Below are 16449 nucleotides of genomic sequence, written 5' to 3'. Positions count from 1 at the left end.
AGAAGCTGAACTTTCCTTCTTTACACCACCCAACATCCAGAATTTAAACAAACAAAAATAGGTGGGTACTTCTTTGCTTAAAAGCAATTCCTCATTTTATAAAAGAATCATATGAATAAAAAAACTTCTAAAACTTTAAATTATCCTGTGAAAATCAGTATGTTCTTCAAATATCATATTTACAAATATAGGTTACAAGTATCTGAATTTCTTGAGGCCAAATTGCTTTGGAGTTCAGAATTTTTCAGACTTTAGAAAGGCAGTATGGTACATATGTGCCCAGAAGTGTCTAGAGTCACACCCTAACCAAACCCATTAATAGTTATTTAAAGAAACTTGAGGATTCTCATATTGAATAAAATAAAGTCTATAATTAGACTCACATCAGCTCGGTGTAGGTTTTGCCACCAAATTAGTTTGTGACAAATAACAGCAGCAATCAAAAAAGTACCTGCCAGTATTTAGAGCTTTTTGGATTTCAAAATTATGGATAAGGGATAATGAAACTATTTTTTATTTGAACACACACTGTCAGGTAAACCAGTCTAGTGTGTAAATGTAAGATGGGTAAGTAATTTAAGACATAAAAAGGGCAGCTTGTGTGCTGATATCATACAGACAAAATCTACTGGAAATAGAAATAACTTTTAGGAAAACTACAAGACAAAAAAGAAATGGTGAAACCGAAGCACGTACCTCCTAAAGCAAAAGAATTTCAAGAGCCTCTAGTGCAGATCTGGCCTGTAAAAGTACCACCTGGGCATAAGACTTCTTAAAATCTACTCTGGTCATTATATACCACCATTAACCAAAATCTTCTGGCAATGAGTCCGAAGCCATTTTTTTTTTTTAACAGACAACCGAAATTTATTTCCTACAGTTCTGGAGGCTGGAAGTCCAAGGTCAGTGTGGCAGCATGGTCTGGTGAGGGCCCTTTTCCAGGCTGCAGACTTCTCGTGAGGCCATTTTTTGAAGGCGAAAAAGAGTACTTGGAAACTGAACACACAGTGTGGGCAAAGCCCATAGGAGATACTTCCAGAAACTGACAATCACACAAAACTAGTTCACCTCACTCTTCAGGTTTATAAACACACAAAAATCACATGGTAAAAAGGATAAATGAACACATGCTCCCTCTTATTACTGTTTTTGTATAATCTGCATCCTAATATTACTGCCAAATCCCAGGATTAAGAATAGATCCTTAGCACCCCAAATAACAATTTACAGTGAGATGATCTTGGATCTTCCTGGTATTTAATGCACTTTAATGGTGTAAGGCTTCTGGATCCCCTTGATGTTAGACTTTATATCTCTCCATCTCAGTTTTCTCTTAGAAAATCAAATATTTTATCTCTATAAGCAAATGAGAGTGTTTCATTATTATCAACCAGAAACATTCTTTAGAGAAAAAGCATCCTTTAACTACATCTTATCAGGGAAGGCTTAACATAGAATAAAGCCAAACAGAAAAAATAATGTCTTGGGCAGACATTTCCTTACATTTAAGGGACCAATGTTAAATAATCATATGTAACAAATCACATTAGGGACATATTTTAAGGCTGGTTAATCCTTGAAGAACATGTAGTGGCTTGGCCAAAAAGTTCATTTGTGTTTTTCCGTAAAATGGTATGGAAAAGCACGAATGAACTTCTTGGCCAACCCAGTATCTCTTGGAACATCTGTTTTAACAGATAAATGAGAAACTAGAGACCAGAGATGTTACAGTCTCAGCCAGGTAATAAGTAGCACAGCCAGAACAAGAACTCCCAATGCTTATAAATAAGTTTGGGGTACTTTTTAATCTACGAGGGGGCAATAGAGGGGCTGCAGAAACAGATTACCAGTGATTAGTTTAAATTCAACAAACAATTACTGGGCTCACACTTTGCCCTCAATGAAATTAAAATCTAGCTGCAGAATTAACATGGCCAACTAAATAAAAACTGACAGAAGACGCTCAACAGGACTTTAGGAGACCCTAGGATTCAGATGAGGGAGAAGGGGGGAGACTTTTCTGGTGGGATTGAAATGGGACAATGCAACAACTTACTGGGAGCACACCTGGCCACTACAAAGAATCCCTCAGTTGTTCAGTGAGCCAAAAATATATTTAGAGCCTGCACAACCATCGCTAGGTCATTAGAGTAGACTGTGAACTTACTGGTCCCTTAAATTTTAATGGACCTGAGCCCTTTTAAAGGTGGCACTGACAGCAACTTTAGCTGTGAAACAATTAAAAGGTTAATGGTGTTTCTACTATAAATAGATTTATCAAAGGAGAATGCTGACTGAGTCATTTCCTGGTCCCAACTTGTTACTGTCAGTTGAATTCAGGCAAGATGTGCTTTACAAGAGATGTAAGGCATACCTTTTAATGGCTGCTGCCTATTGTGATTCCTATTTCAAAATTCATTTCATATTGCATATAACATGCCTAAAGCCCAGTACAAATACTATTCTGTTATCACATAATAGGCCAATGTGTATTGCTGTGTCTTGAGTTCCTACTTGTTTTATTTTACATGTGGTATTTCAGTCCATTGAAAGGAAACCCGTGTTCATTTTTGCTCAGCCTGATACAGAGAGAGTTCAAAAGTTCAAAAGATAAGAAGCGGTTCTCAGCATGAATAAACCGTGAAAGGCATTAGAAAATAAATTTTTGATGTCAAGATACATTCCCAGTTTATTCACGCTGAGAACACTTTTCTTATCTTTGGGACTTTGTAAGCTAGGATAGCCAAAATTTGTTTAAACTCCGCAATAAATAAAAAAGCAATACAATTTGACTATTATTCTATTGTCGCATACCTTTGTCTATAAATCAAACCCTTTACAGTATAATGACAATCTGGAAGTACTGCAAATAAGATTAGTGCTTTACGCTCCAGAGGAAAAAACAAATTCAAAATTAGGTTGCGTTTCTCCTGATCCTGATCAGAATCTACTACGTTAAACCATGAAAATAGCGCTCTTAATAACTCAGAGAAACCAAACCTCAAGTCTCCTGGGATTGCCTCTTCCCTCAAGAGTAAAAGCCACTAAAGCTCAGAAATACTGTCAATTCTTAATTAACCATATCAGTGAGGAGGAACACTTAACACCCCTGAAAACTGTCCACTGAAGAGTGACAGAAAACACTTCCCAGATAGTGAGTTGACAAGCCACATAATTTATAAACCAGGAGCTGACTTTACAAACAGTTGGCTGGAAAAGTCTTTACTTATTCCGAACATGTCCTCATCATTATCACATGGTTATCAAATAGATTTCTTTATGAAAACTAGAGATCTTCACATACCTATGACAAATACAAGTGACAGCTCAGATTGCTGGGACAGACAGAGAGTCAACTAATCATATCTGAGGGACCTGGAAGTTCTCTGTGAAATAGATGACTTTTGTGCTGCGAAGTTCATTGAGAGTAAAGGAAAGTGTGGAGAACACTGGGGGCCTCTGGGGGTGGGTACCCTGGTGAGGGGAGAGTTCCAAGGGCATGGGAGCAATGATGGCAACACCATTTAACCACAGTATTTATCACCCCTGGAAGATACTCCGCCCTTCCAACAGCCTCCGAGGCCTTGCCGTGCTCTGCTCTCTTCCTGTAATGGATGCTCTTCTGCTTTGATTCCTACCTCGCCTTCAAATGCCACCGCTTCCATGAAGCCTTCCACGATTTCCTCTCATGAGTTTGGTTTCTCCTTCCTTTTTAATTACACTCATACTTTGGTCTAAGTATCCTACAACAAAGAACACAGTTTTAGAAGTTCCTTGGGGCTGGGGACTTTATCTTGCCCGTCTTGACAATCTCCTCAGAACCAAGGAAAATGCTTTGGCGATTGTGAGTTGATCTTAAAGTGTGCCCCATCTGTAATTAACGCTGCTGGAATAGGACAGCAGGAAGTCCTTTGTCCTGTCATGTCTGGCAATGGGAATAGCGAGGCCGAGAATGATGGCAGACACTAGTCCAGCACGAACTCAGACACATGCAACCACTCTCCAGAAGTCTCCACTTCTTGTCACCACAACCGCAAATGACGGCTGCCACAGGTAAGTTCTCAACTAAAACAAGGTTCTTCCATCGAGTGTGTTTGGGTAACTCTAAGTCAATTACTTTCCAGTAGTGACAGCCTCACTTTCCATGTTCCTCTTTTATTTAACTTTCCTGAGGCCTTCCATGGCATTTACACTCCCTCTTTCCTTCTTCTCAGGCAGTTTCTTAATCTCCTCCTTGGGTCCTTTTTCATCTGTCTTCCTGTCATATATTACAATTCCCCACGTTCATTCTTCAGTAATCTTTTCTCCTCACGTTTTATACATATTTGTCTCCTGCCACTTCAACACCCAAATATAGCTCTAGCCCAGACCTTTCTCCTAGCCTCAAGCCCTTTTGTAGAGCTTCCCCAGAATTCTCCATCTGAGATCCCACAGACACATAAGTGCCCACAGCGTCACTGCTGAACTCACCTTCTTCTCGCCTTTCCTGTGTTTCTGATTTTCTCTGTTACCCAGAGGTCACCTCAAGTCTTCTTTCTCTCTCACTCCCTCCCTTTCTTCCACACATTCACCAACTCTTCTTTGGAATCTGTCCCTTCTTTTAATCACCACCACTATTTCCTTTGTTAATAAGACTCACACCACTTCTCCCTCTACTACTGAAGGAACCTCCTAATTAGGCTCCCTACCTCTGGCCTCTTCCCTCTCCAGGCCATTCTTCATTCAATAAACACAAATCTGAATAGGTCCCTCCCCTGCTTTCAGTCAGTCACTTCCTGGCTCCTCACTGGTCCACTGCTAAATCCAAAGCTCTCAATTTGATATGTAAGATCCTTCCTGAGCTCTATCCCCTCTCAGCTGCCCTAAACCCATTTTCTACTGTGGCTCCTTTTATATTCTTCTCTCCAGACGTACCATTAAGAAAATGATTTACGGTTTTTCCTAAAGGAGAGGAGACCTCCTTCTTCCTGCACATGCTCTTCTCACCAACTAGAACCCACCAGCACCACCTTTATCGTCTATCTAACCTTTACTCAATGAATCAGCTTAAGAAAAATACACTCTTGAAAACCTACACTGAGGCCCTGGATTCTTTCTTCCCTCCAACTAGGTTATATGTTCCATCTCTGCAACTTTTTTTTCTTTTGACAGGTTCTAGTCTGTTCCTTGATCTCCCTCCAGGTCTATGAGTTGCTCAAGGACAGAGGGTCACCTTATCCTCTCTGTATCCCCAAAGCCCAGCAAAGTAGTTGACATTGACCAACTATTTGTTAAATGGAAGTAACAAGAAAAAAAAAATCAGCTACACATTAAGCAACTAGGTTAGTGATTTGATTTCAGCTTCAGTGGAGAAAAGACAGATACTTGGGATTTGAACATAGCCCCTTGAGTCAGCTCATTAAACCTCTGTGTTCATCTAGTTCCAGAGTTTCCCACCTATTGAAAAAGAAATGGAAAAACAAGTGCTGGATTTAGCAAAAGAGAACAAAACTAGATTTAAGCTTTAGCAAAGCCCATGCTGCTGAAATTGGGAAGGAAAATGTTAGGGGCGTTGGGAGACAATTCTTCAAGGTCTCTTACATTTCTTCATACCTTGTGAAGACGCTTTGATGCCTTTTGTTCTAGAAGGATGTTTGTATATAGCAAACAGCTTTGGAAGACTTAGAGAGTGTGTCCTGCCAGGGCTGAGGACGGAGTTGTTTCCTGAGCAGGATAATAAAGACGATGTCTCCCTCTAAGGGCAAAAGTTGGGCAAGGTTGCTATCAGCCCCCTTATAAGATTGGAGATTTTTTAAGGCCCAGGTTCCTCAGCTGCGACATAAATCCACTATGTACACAGTATCCATTTGGGCCACCCCTCACTGCCCCATGGAATTCGGGGTGGGGGGGGATGGAAGCCGGTGCAAACATGAAGCTCACACTACCTGCTATGGCTTGATTAATAAAGTCCTTTGTCTCTGATCAGGAGCCTCATATCTTCTGTCAGCAGCTATGTACTGTGGCAGACTAACTTGTTACCTTGAAGGTAGAGTAAAATCTTACACACTTCAGAGTTCCTGACAAGGAGAAGGGAACTAAAGGAAATTTTTTTAACTCTTTGATAAACGTTTATGAAATTGAATACTACCAGAAAGATAAAGTCTTAAATAGAGTATAATAGTTAAGGGCAAGATTCTACAGTCAAACAGTCTGGGTTCATAGCCTAGCTTTTAAAATTATTAACAATATAAACTCTCCTGAGCTTTATACCTTTATATGCAATTTCTCCAGAAAACCTTAACTCCCCTAGATCTCAGTTTCCTCATTATAAAATGTGGATACCAATATTACCCTCTGATAGGGTTGTTGTGAGGATTAAATGAGTTAACATATGGAAGGTACTTAAATTGTTCCTGGCATTTAATAAATGCTATTTAGGAATAATATTCTGATGCTCGAACTTTACTCCATGGACAGTCAAAGTTTTTAAGAAAGGAAATGATGCTAGTAAGTCTTTGCTTTAGAAACCAACTTTGATGAAAGTTAAACCATATATATAATAAAAATAAAGAGGATCCAGAGAATATGAAACAGAAGACTACCCAAGAGATGACTATAGCAGTCTAGGAGTAAAAATAGCTTGGCTGGGCTTGAGTGCTGGCAATGGGGAAGAGAACTAATTCAAGAGATATTTCATTGCTGGTGTTTCTAGAATTTTGGTACCTGATAGGAATATAAAAATTAATTTCTAGTTATCCATTGTCATATACAAAGGCCTTTTCATAATCATCTCACCTAAAGCTCATAATATAACTACAAGGTAAAGTGGGAGAAAAGTGACAGATAAAGGATTTCAAATACGAAGGGAGGGGAAGATGAGGGAAGTACCTCAGAGGGACAGAACGTTGATAACTAGAGATTATCTAAGGACATTTTGAGTCTGAACCCCATGGTGATGATAAATCTATCATTGAAAATGCAAGTCTGTAGCTCTGAAGAGAATGGGGCTAGATGTACAGATCTGGGTTTCACCAGAATAGAACATATGATAGAAGCCAGTGGAAAGGAAGAGATAAACCAGGTAAAGTATATAGAACGGGAAGAGGAATGAGGATAGAAGGTGAGAGAAAGCAGGGGCCGGTGCAGGAGAACTACAGATGATACGGAGTGTACCAAGGAAAGGAACAAGTGCAGCAGTGGAGAAGTGGGAAATAGGAATAGGCAGTAATATCACATACTACGGGAAAATGAGAGTAGGGAAAGTTCTGGAAAAAAGGCAGCCTCTGAGAAGGAATTTCAGCAGAGGAGGCCAGACTGCAGTGGTTTAAATGATCAATGATAAGATCACTGATAAGCATCAAAGAGCTGTTCTTGAGAAATTGAAGGTGAAGGAGAGAAGCAAGGTCAAGACAGATCCACATATAGACACAGACATATAAACATGGAACAGAAAGAGATGTAGATAAGGAGACTTGGACACATTGGGGAGAAGAGGAAAAAATAGTAGAAAGGAAAGAGTTGGCAATAAAAGAAAGAAAAGAGATGACTAATAAAGAAAAATTTTAAAGGTGGAATGTGGAACATATAGGGAAGGGATTACCTTGAAAAAAGTAGAAAGTTATTCCCATGAGACACCTAAGAAAGAAGTAAAGATACAGAAAACAACATTGAAGCTGAGGACAGGGAGCCTGACAAAATATTATATATTAAATAATATAATCTCAATCTCATCAATAAAGTATGGGTTGAAGCTGACTGCTAAAACTACATGGCCGAGGTGAGGCTTAGGTCCACTTGAAGCAATAGGAGAAAGAGTAAACTACTGCTAAATATAAGCAGGAGAGTCTGGGAGGCTGGTAATTTGAGACCCTAGGAAGCCTCGAAAGGAGAGGTCAAGGGCAGAGGGACCATCACAGGTAACAGTGATTAGGAACAAGTCTCTGGGGTTAGAATGCGTCCAAAGCCCATCCTGCCACTTCTCAGCTATAAAACTTCAGACAAGTTACTTAACCTCTCTCTCTGCCTCAGTGTCCTCATCTGGAAAACAGAGATGACAGTACTATCTACCTCAGAGGATTGTTGCTAGGATTAAAGATATCAGTAAATACAAACTACTGGAAATAATGCCTTGCCCGTGGAGAGAACACCCAGCCTTCTCTACTTCACTTTATTCTCAGTGTGGCTGACTTCATGAGAAAGGAAAATATTTCTGAACTAATTTACACTGAGTAAATGACAGACCACAGACCATTCTTAAATTCTTTGTAAATTTAAAAGTGGACTGTTATTAGCCCCAGATGTCTCTAATTGGCTCAATTTCAGGCTTTCTCAGAAGTAAAAAACAAAACCAAAACAAAATAAAACAAATTCCAACATGGTGTGATTCTGAATTATTATACCTTTTTACCTTTCTCTACTTCTAAATTTATTCATTATTTGAAAATCTAAATCTCTGCCACTCTGACCACAAGTTTCTATATCAGCTACACAAGGCTGAGGTGAAACAGTTCTTCTACAGGCATGTGTTGGATGCGAGGGTCGAGTGGATAAACTGTATCATATCAGGCACATTTTGCATTTATATGTCAACCTGTATCGGATACCTACATTAGGGAATGGATGTGTGCTGTCTTAAACAGTTTAGGAGACTGTTGAGTCACAAAGTGACCATACCTTTTTAAAATTCCCCCCCAAGTGTCAGAGAACGCCAAGTATCTCAAGTCCCAGGAGCTTCAGCTACTGGATCTGCCTTTATAGACTTCTGCCTGTGTGATATCTATCTGCAACACTCTCATGTTTACTACTTCCATCATGTTGTATACAATAATTATGCAAGTGCTTACAAGAGAGCATTACAAAGGATAAATTTTAATAGACTGTATTACAGCCAGTCATTTTCCTTTGATGTCTCAAAGATGTGGAGTAGAGTTTATTTCCATCTATTTAATCCTTGAGAAAACATTTGCAGAGTACCATTAACATAAGTAAACTCTTCAATACCCCTTTATCAAAATGCCATCACCAGGATTTCCCTGGTGGCGCAGTGGTTAAGAATCCGCCTGCCAATGCAGGGGACACAGGTTCAATCCCTGGTCCTGGAAGATCCCACATGCCTCGGAGAAACTAAGCCCGTGTGCCACAACTACTGAAGCCCGCATGCCACAACTACTGAAGCCCGCGTGCCTAGAGCCGGTGCTCCGCAACAAGAGAAGCCACCGCAATGAGAAGCCCATGCACCGTAACGAAGAGTAGCCCCCGCTGGCTGCAACTAGAGAAAGCCCGCATGCAGCAACAAAGACCCAACGCAGCCAAAGCTTAATTAATTTTTTTAAAATGCCATCACCGGTTACAACTCTCCAATTCATAATATACTTGCCATGGATAGCTTTCCCTATTCCACAATTCCCAGTTTAAGCCGAGCCCATTGCTTTAAGTGTTTTAAGTGTCTACAGCCATGAGAGAGCAGGAAATTTCTTATGAAGAGTCTCAGTGAGGAGAGAAAGCAGATCTTCCTTGTGTGGAACGATCTTACCCACTGCAGGACAATCAGCACCCCAACCCGCCTCCATACCCAGCACCAAACACCAACAGAACCCTATAGCTTTCACAACAGTCAAAAAAGCCCCACAGGTTCCTCAATATGCACTAGGTAGAAGGTACCAGCCACCCTCCCACTGAGAACCCCCTGCAGTGATTACAAAGAACTTCTTAGAAACACTGGCTGGGCCTGGGTGTTCTGAAAGGGATGATATTTGTTGAGAACTCCAGCACTGGAATTCGAACACCTGGATCCAAATCTCATGAATTCTAGGAGTGTGAACGTAACCTGACTGTGTCTCTTCCTTCACCATAAACAGAGATGATAATGATGCCTACCTTGTAGGGCTATTTCCAGGATAATATGAAATAATACATGTAAAGTAGTTAGAAATTTGCCTGGCATCTAACTAAGAATTCAAAAAGATTAAGTATTCATTACCTGTGATTTCCAACGTGGAATCACATAGTAGGTACGTAGGCACTCTTTGTGAAATACTGACTTTATGAATCTGCCTAACCTTAGTTATACAAGGTTTCCTAAAAGTGAAAAGACAAGGTTATCTGATCAATTATCATTAGAGTTGGAGGACCTATATGTCATACGTCTTTTGCTTCATTAGTAAAATTTCCTTTGAAAATGAGCTTACCTGTGGAGTAATGTACCGTAAATACAATGCATTACGTTTAGGCTGACTGTTATTTAGCTGCACAGTCATTTCCTCTTTTCAGTTGTCACCCCAGCTCCAAAATCTGCTCAAGTACAAGATCAGCTACACAAAATTTTTACCTGTGTTAATGACCTATAAGTGCCAGTCAGTAGGATGATGTGTTCTCATTAGTGGTCCTCATCTCATTAGAAGCCTGCTCTCACTGATAATGGACCTCAGAGGTCAATAAACATCTCAGGAAGAATTCTCTTTAATTTAATAGATGGACAGGTGTGTGGAAGCCAAGTGCTATACACGGTTGTATTGCACATGCCTACAATGATAGCAAAGGCATCTGCAGAAACCTAGCACTAAATCCCAACATGGTTCCTGCTGAAGAAACCATTAACTCTAATACCAGGGCTTCCTATCCAGATTTCAGAAAGTACTAAGAGTCATCAGAGTGATCTCAATTAACTCCCAGAAAGAGCATCTCCATTAAACACCCAAGAATTTATATTGGTTTTAATATCCAATCTCATCTCACCTGATAAATGAATGAGCTGCAGCAGCAGTGTCCTTTAAAAAAAATGCAATGTCATCCTTCCAGCATTTTCAACAAAAGTATCAATACCGAAACATGAGGTAAAATATCTAGGCAATATGAAAAGTGAGGTGGTATTTCTGTTGGTTTTCAGTGTCCCTCCCCCAAAGGGATTTCTCTGTTTCATGTGCGTGGGTAGCTACCTAATGAGCCAGCCAGGGTCCACTTCAATAACAGCACTTGTAAAAGTAAGAGCATGGCTAGCCAGCAGCAAGCATGCTAAAAAAGCAGCTGCTAAAAAGTGGAGGCTTATGCATGTACAAGCTACCCAAAGTAAGATGTGTTTCCTGAGATAAACTGGAGAGGAAACGCCTATTCAGATAAACAAGACACATCTTATCAATGTAAAATAAGTCACCTACCCAGAAATTTCTTGCATTTCTGCCAAAAAACATATTTACAAACTATGTAGGCAAGTTGTTCTGAGATGCCACCGCACTGTGGCCATGTCTCAAGATTTATAGTTAGTGACATTTGCAGTAACCAGGTAGCAAATCGAATCTCACATGAGAAGAATGAAATATGGAAATGTAAAGTGAATCCAAGAATAGAATTTTTTTGATAAGAAAAACTCAAGACCCAGAAAGGTATGGATGGCTTTGTGTACTCCTCTAAACCATTTTTCTACTATAAAGCATTCACATTTCAGAAAATCAAAGATGAAGCAAAGAAATAGCAAAGACGTTTAAAGGTTCAAAATACCCTGGGGTCTATTCATAACCGCTCAGGAGCAGGAAGGAAAATCAGTTAAATTTGGCTTCTCTCTCAAGACAGTTCGATGACGATCCCCTGATGCTACAGAATTTAGTGCAAACTTCTTCCGCCGGTCAAGGTGACCGGGCAATTGGTAAAGATTCACACTTCCCCTGAGCTTCTCGCTACAGTTGACACAGTGACCAAGAATGAGTATCTGCTGCCTTCTTCACTTCTAATCTGGAAATGAAAGCATGCCCCACCCTCAGAGGATGCGTTTCAGTCATCTTCCTACTCTAGTTCTCTCCTAACGATGCGTTTCAGTCATCTTCCTACTCTAGTTCTCTCCTAACCGGGCTAGCATCTAAGTGGCTGCGCATTCAGTCCTTGCCATACTCTCTTCCCCAGCTCCTCACTTCTGCGAATGAGCCGGGGTTCGCCTGTCGTCAAACCTGTGGAATAATCCACTCCTTCGGACTCGGAGATACTTCTCAAAAAAAAAAAAAAGACTATATATATATATATATATATATATATATATATATATATATATAAACTCTTTGGTCTCTAGAAAGGACATGTCAAGTAACGATTTCATTCAAAACCCTTTCAGAAAGTAGAACTTAGCATTAGCCCATCACTCTTCCAAACAGGAAATTAACACACACACACACAATTTGGGGGAAAATTCTGTCAGGCGCTGAGAAAGTCTGTCAGGTGGAAAGCACCCAGCGCCCCCGGGTCCTCGTCTCCGACCCGAGGACGCACTGGGGACAGCGTTCCCGCCGCGCTTCGCCTGGGACTGCTCGCCGACCCCGCCCGGTGCCCGCCTGCCACTCCTGCCCTCCATCCCTTCCGGGAGGAAACGGCTGCGGCCGCCAGGACTGCGGCAGGTCTGGGGTGGGCGGAGGCATACGGGGCCGACTCTCCCCCCAACCGCGTCCCGGAGCGCGCGGGCGCCACTTACATGCCGGGACGGAGCTGAAGGGCTCTGCCTGGCGGCCAGCCGGCGGCCACCCAAGCGCAGAAGCACCAGAGCCACAGTCGCCAGGTCATCTCCGCCGGGCGGAGCTGCTCCAGCCGCCACGCCGGCTGCGCGCCGCGCGCCACTCCGGCTCCGCAAGTCCGAGCCCCGCGCAGAAGTTGAGCTCGCTGGGCGGGCAGAAGTTGGTGTGCGGGGCTCGCGGGTCCGACGAGATGCGTCTCCCTGCGGAGGGCGCGAAAGCAGCTCGGGCCCACTAGGCATCACCCGCGACGCGGAGAGCGCGGGCGGAGCGCCTTGGCGAGTCCCCGAGGCGCCCGGGGCCGCCGAGATGCGCGCCCTTGCTCCGCCGGGAGCGACTGGCAACCTGCGAGCCCAGCAGCCCCGCAGCTTCCTCAGCCTCGGTGCCATGGAAACGCGCTCGCCGCCCTCCGGGCCCGGCCCCTCCGGAGCGCTTAAAGAGACAGCCCCGCCGCCACCGCGGCTCGACTGGCTGCTGGGCGCCCCCCACCCCCGCGCCCTCCTCACCCCCTCCTCTCTCCCGCGCCGCCAGGAGGAGGCGCGGCGGGGGCTGGACGCTGGGGGCTGGAGGGGCAGCTAAGAAGAGATTTAGGGGGCTCTGCTCAATCCTCCCGCCTAACCCTGCTCCCTACCTCTTCCTACCCACCCACCCAAGACACACACCCAAACCTCGCCAAAGAGGCGAAGCGGCTCTGGCTTCCCCTCACACACCAACCTGCTCAGAACCAAGCCAGCTGTACATCTGCCACAAGCAGAGACCAAAGGAAGGCTGACTTTTGATTCTTTCTTGCTCCGCTCGCTCCCAACCCGAGTCTTGGGAGTCGGTCAGAACACAGGCCGGGGGGTGGGGCGGGGGGGGGGGGGTGGGGCGAGGTCGGTTTGAAGTAGGAACCAAACAGCAGTTGACTAAGTCAAATCTCCTGCCAAATCGACAGTTGCAGGACACCTCGTCGGCTCATCCAGAAATCCTCGTTACTCCAAATGGGATCATCTCCCTTCCATTTATTTGCCCACCGTCTATCTCACCCCCTTCAGGCACCAGAGTTATAAGGAGGAGCCAACCCTTTTCCAAACCTACTCCCTCCTTTCCTTCAAACCAGCCCCTCTGCCCCCAAATTTGCTGAGGAGCAGTCAGTTGCGAGCCCCTAGAGCCCTTCCAGAAGGGAACAGCGTCTGCTCGGAACGGGAGGCTTAGGCTGCGGTGCTGGCCCGCCTGCCTGGGACGCATAGCCAAGCGCCGCGCGGTCGCCAGCAGCTCCGGCCCGAAGAGATGCCTCTGCCCGGCGCCAGCTGCTGTCTGGAAGGCCACAAACCTCTGGAGTCTGATTCGTGAAAATAAAAATCTATGGTGCATTGTGCCCTCCAACAAGGACAGCCCGGCTCCGAAGCCATAATCTGCAGTTCAGCCCTGCAGGAAACGGATCAATCTGCAGCGGGACAACTTTTTTCTCTGATTCCTAAACTTACCAAAAGTGGCTCTCCAATGACTCACTCCTAGTCAAACATTTAAAGTGGTACCACCTGATTTCCTCAATCCTAGGAGCCCTAAAAGGATCTTCCCCAAATGGTCTTTTGGGCTTCCCTTTGCCCTTCATAGCTGAATTAACCATCTGGCTCTTAGTTTCAGTCTTCTGAGCCTTTGTTCTCCCTTCTTTTCTTTCTGCTTTTTCTGCAACTAAAGAAGCAACTGGGCATTTACAGGGGAGACTGAGGAGCAAACTTTTGGGGTTTCTATGAAAAGAAAGAAAAAGATGAGGGTGCGTTAGAACCATTCCACTCCTGAATTATTTCACACTCTGTGATTTTGCCCTCCTTGATTTGGGGAGTTGGGAGTTCACACCACCCTGCAGTCTTCTCTATTTCTCCTAGACATATTTATTCTTTTTACTTTTTTTTAATTGAAGTTAACTTAAAGTGAAAAATCATAAATATACAACTAGGTATCTCTATCTTTTGACAGATATCTTTAACAAACGGAATTTTGAAGCAATTTGCACAATAGAAATCATTATTTGAACCCCTTATTTTATAAAACAGGGATTCATTCTTTCTTTTTTTTCTAAATACTTGTTATACATGAACCAAACCTTCTCCAATCACAGAGCGGACTTCGGAAAAGTGCTGACATCTGTTGTAGAAATGCATTGTCACTTGGCTAACTCTTAATTAGTTCTGATAATGACATGCCCAGCATGGGTCGCTGAAACACATTGATAATTTTAACATCTATTTTTAACTCTTAGTTTTAACTTCTCCTGAACCTCTTTGTCACCTTTGTTACCAAGTAACAAAGTTGAATGCTTAATTTCACATCCTCTTCTTTTTCCTCTCCCTCTTCTAGTGAGGTGCTAATGAACAGTGAAATGACCAAGGGCAGGCAGGGCACGGTGAGGGCGGAAATGAAGAAAAGGAAACTGGTAATTCACAGTAATGGTGATTCCTGAGCTGTGTGTACTAACTACATAAGGTGAGGCTGTTTTTCTTCCCTTCTGGATGTAAGTAGAGGTGAAAAGGTTAATTCTTTCCATTGATTCAACTTTTAGTTTGTCTTTGGATGAAACCTAAAGACTCCGGGTTATTTCAATACAGTTTTATCTTAATTGTTTTAATGAAAATGTACAGCACACCTAAAGATGACAGTATAGCTTAACTGTACCCTGGAATTCGTATGATTTGCTAAGCGTTTCTTTGCTTCTGGACTAGTTTTAACTCCGTAGGGCTCTATCTTCAACTAATCTCATTCTCTCCTGGAGTGGAAAAAGTTTCTAATCATTTTTTTTTCTTTATATTAAAGAAAGTCTTGCATAAATAATAGACCTTCTTTATTACAAGGCTAAATTTTATGTAAGCCACAGCTGAAACTCAGAACTATTTTAAGAGCTAAAGAATAATGGGGAAATATAGGAATGTATGTAAATTATCTGACTGCATGTTTGTTTAATAAAGGGCACGCTTAGTTTGGGTACAGGGGAAGTGAATCAGTAAATTGAAAATCCCAAATTAGAAAAATTTCCTTTTATGTACATTAGTTTAAAACCATGTTTATTATAGATGAATATTTAAAAGCACTTCAGATGTGACGCTAAATGTGATTACTGTATATTTCATAAAGTGAGGTTGATTTCAAATTATTCTAGCATGGATAATAATATGACACAACGCCATGTAAGCAATTACCATTAAATGAAATATACTCTTCCAGCATAAGGATTTAAAATTTTCCATGAACTGGGAAGCCCTAATTTGAACTCAGCTCTCCTTCTGCAGTTTGTTCATACAATTTAAAAATAATTGGTAATTTGGTTTTATTGTCTGGTTATGCTATTCTCTTAAAAAAGGGTGCATTATGAAACCTGTTACCTACAGTCTTACACAGTAAAAGAGCAATGCAGTTTGGTGGTTTGGGGATGCTATGAACACACAAAATGAAGCCAGATACAGACAAAACCATTCATTCAGCGTTTATTGCCCAACATGAAAGAAATTTTAAAATTTAACAAAGCAAGGGAATGAGCCACACACACAAAGAATCAACTTTTTAAATTAAGAGAGAGAGAAGTTTTGTGTTGATGGCATCCGTTGCTCAGACATAAATTTCATGGAGGAAAAAACAGACACATCATGAATTGGGTTTTATTTTTGTGAATGGTATTTTACACTGCCAACCTGAACAGGTTTTTTTAAAATGGGTTTGCTACAGCAGACAAATGTTCTCTCTGAGGAGAGCCCAAAGGATTTGGGGGGACCTCCGGTGGGAATGCCACATGCTACCCCGTTCTCTCCAGACCTGCATCAAAGGAGTGATAAATCTAACTAGCTTCTCCCTTGTAAGGAGGAGTCGGGGTAAGCCAATTTCACGCTGTATGTATGCTCGTTGTAAAAAGGAATGCTTACCTAAAAAGAAATAGATTCTGACCAGATGTTCCCAAATCTTCCTCAGCTGTTGCTTGAAGCTTTACAGTCCCCGCATACTTTATCTTCTC

General features: G+C 42.3%; 1 protein-coding gene across 1 annotated transcript in view; it reads right to left on the bottom strand.

The window, feature by feature from the left end:
- LOC137765868 (EGF-like and EMI domain-containing protein 1) overlaps positions 1-12519 on the bottom strand; it is a 503956-nt gene extending 491437 nt beyond the window's left edge. Inside the window, 1 exon segment of the mRNA XM_068545640.1 lies at positions 12431-12519. Coding sequence (XP_068401741.1) covers positions 12431-12519 — 89 coding nt within the window.
- Between the last annotated feature and the right edge of the window lie 3930 nt (positions 12520-16449).

Source organism: Eschrichtius robustus, chromosome 6 (genome assembly GCF_028021215.1).
Source record: "Eschrichtius robustus isolate mEscRob2 chromosome 6, mEscRob2.pri, whole genome shotgun sequence".
NCBI lineage: Eukaryota > Metazoa > Chordata > Mammalia > Artiodactyla > Eschrichtiidae > Eschrichtius > Eschrichtius robustus.
This window is presented reverse-complemented; position numbering and strand designations above follow the sequence as displayed.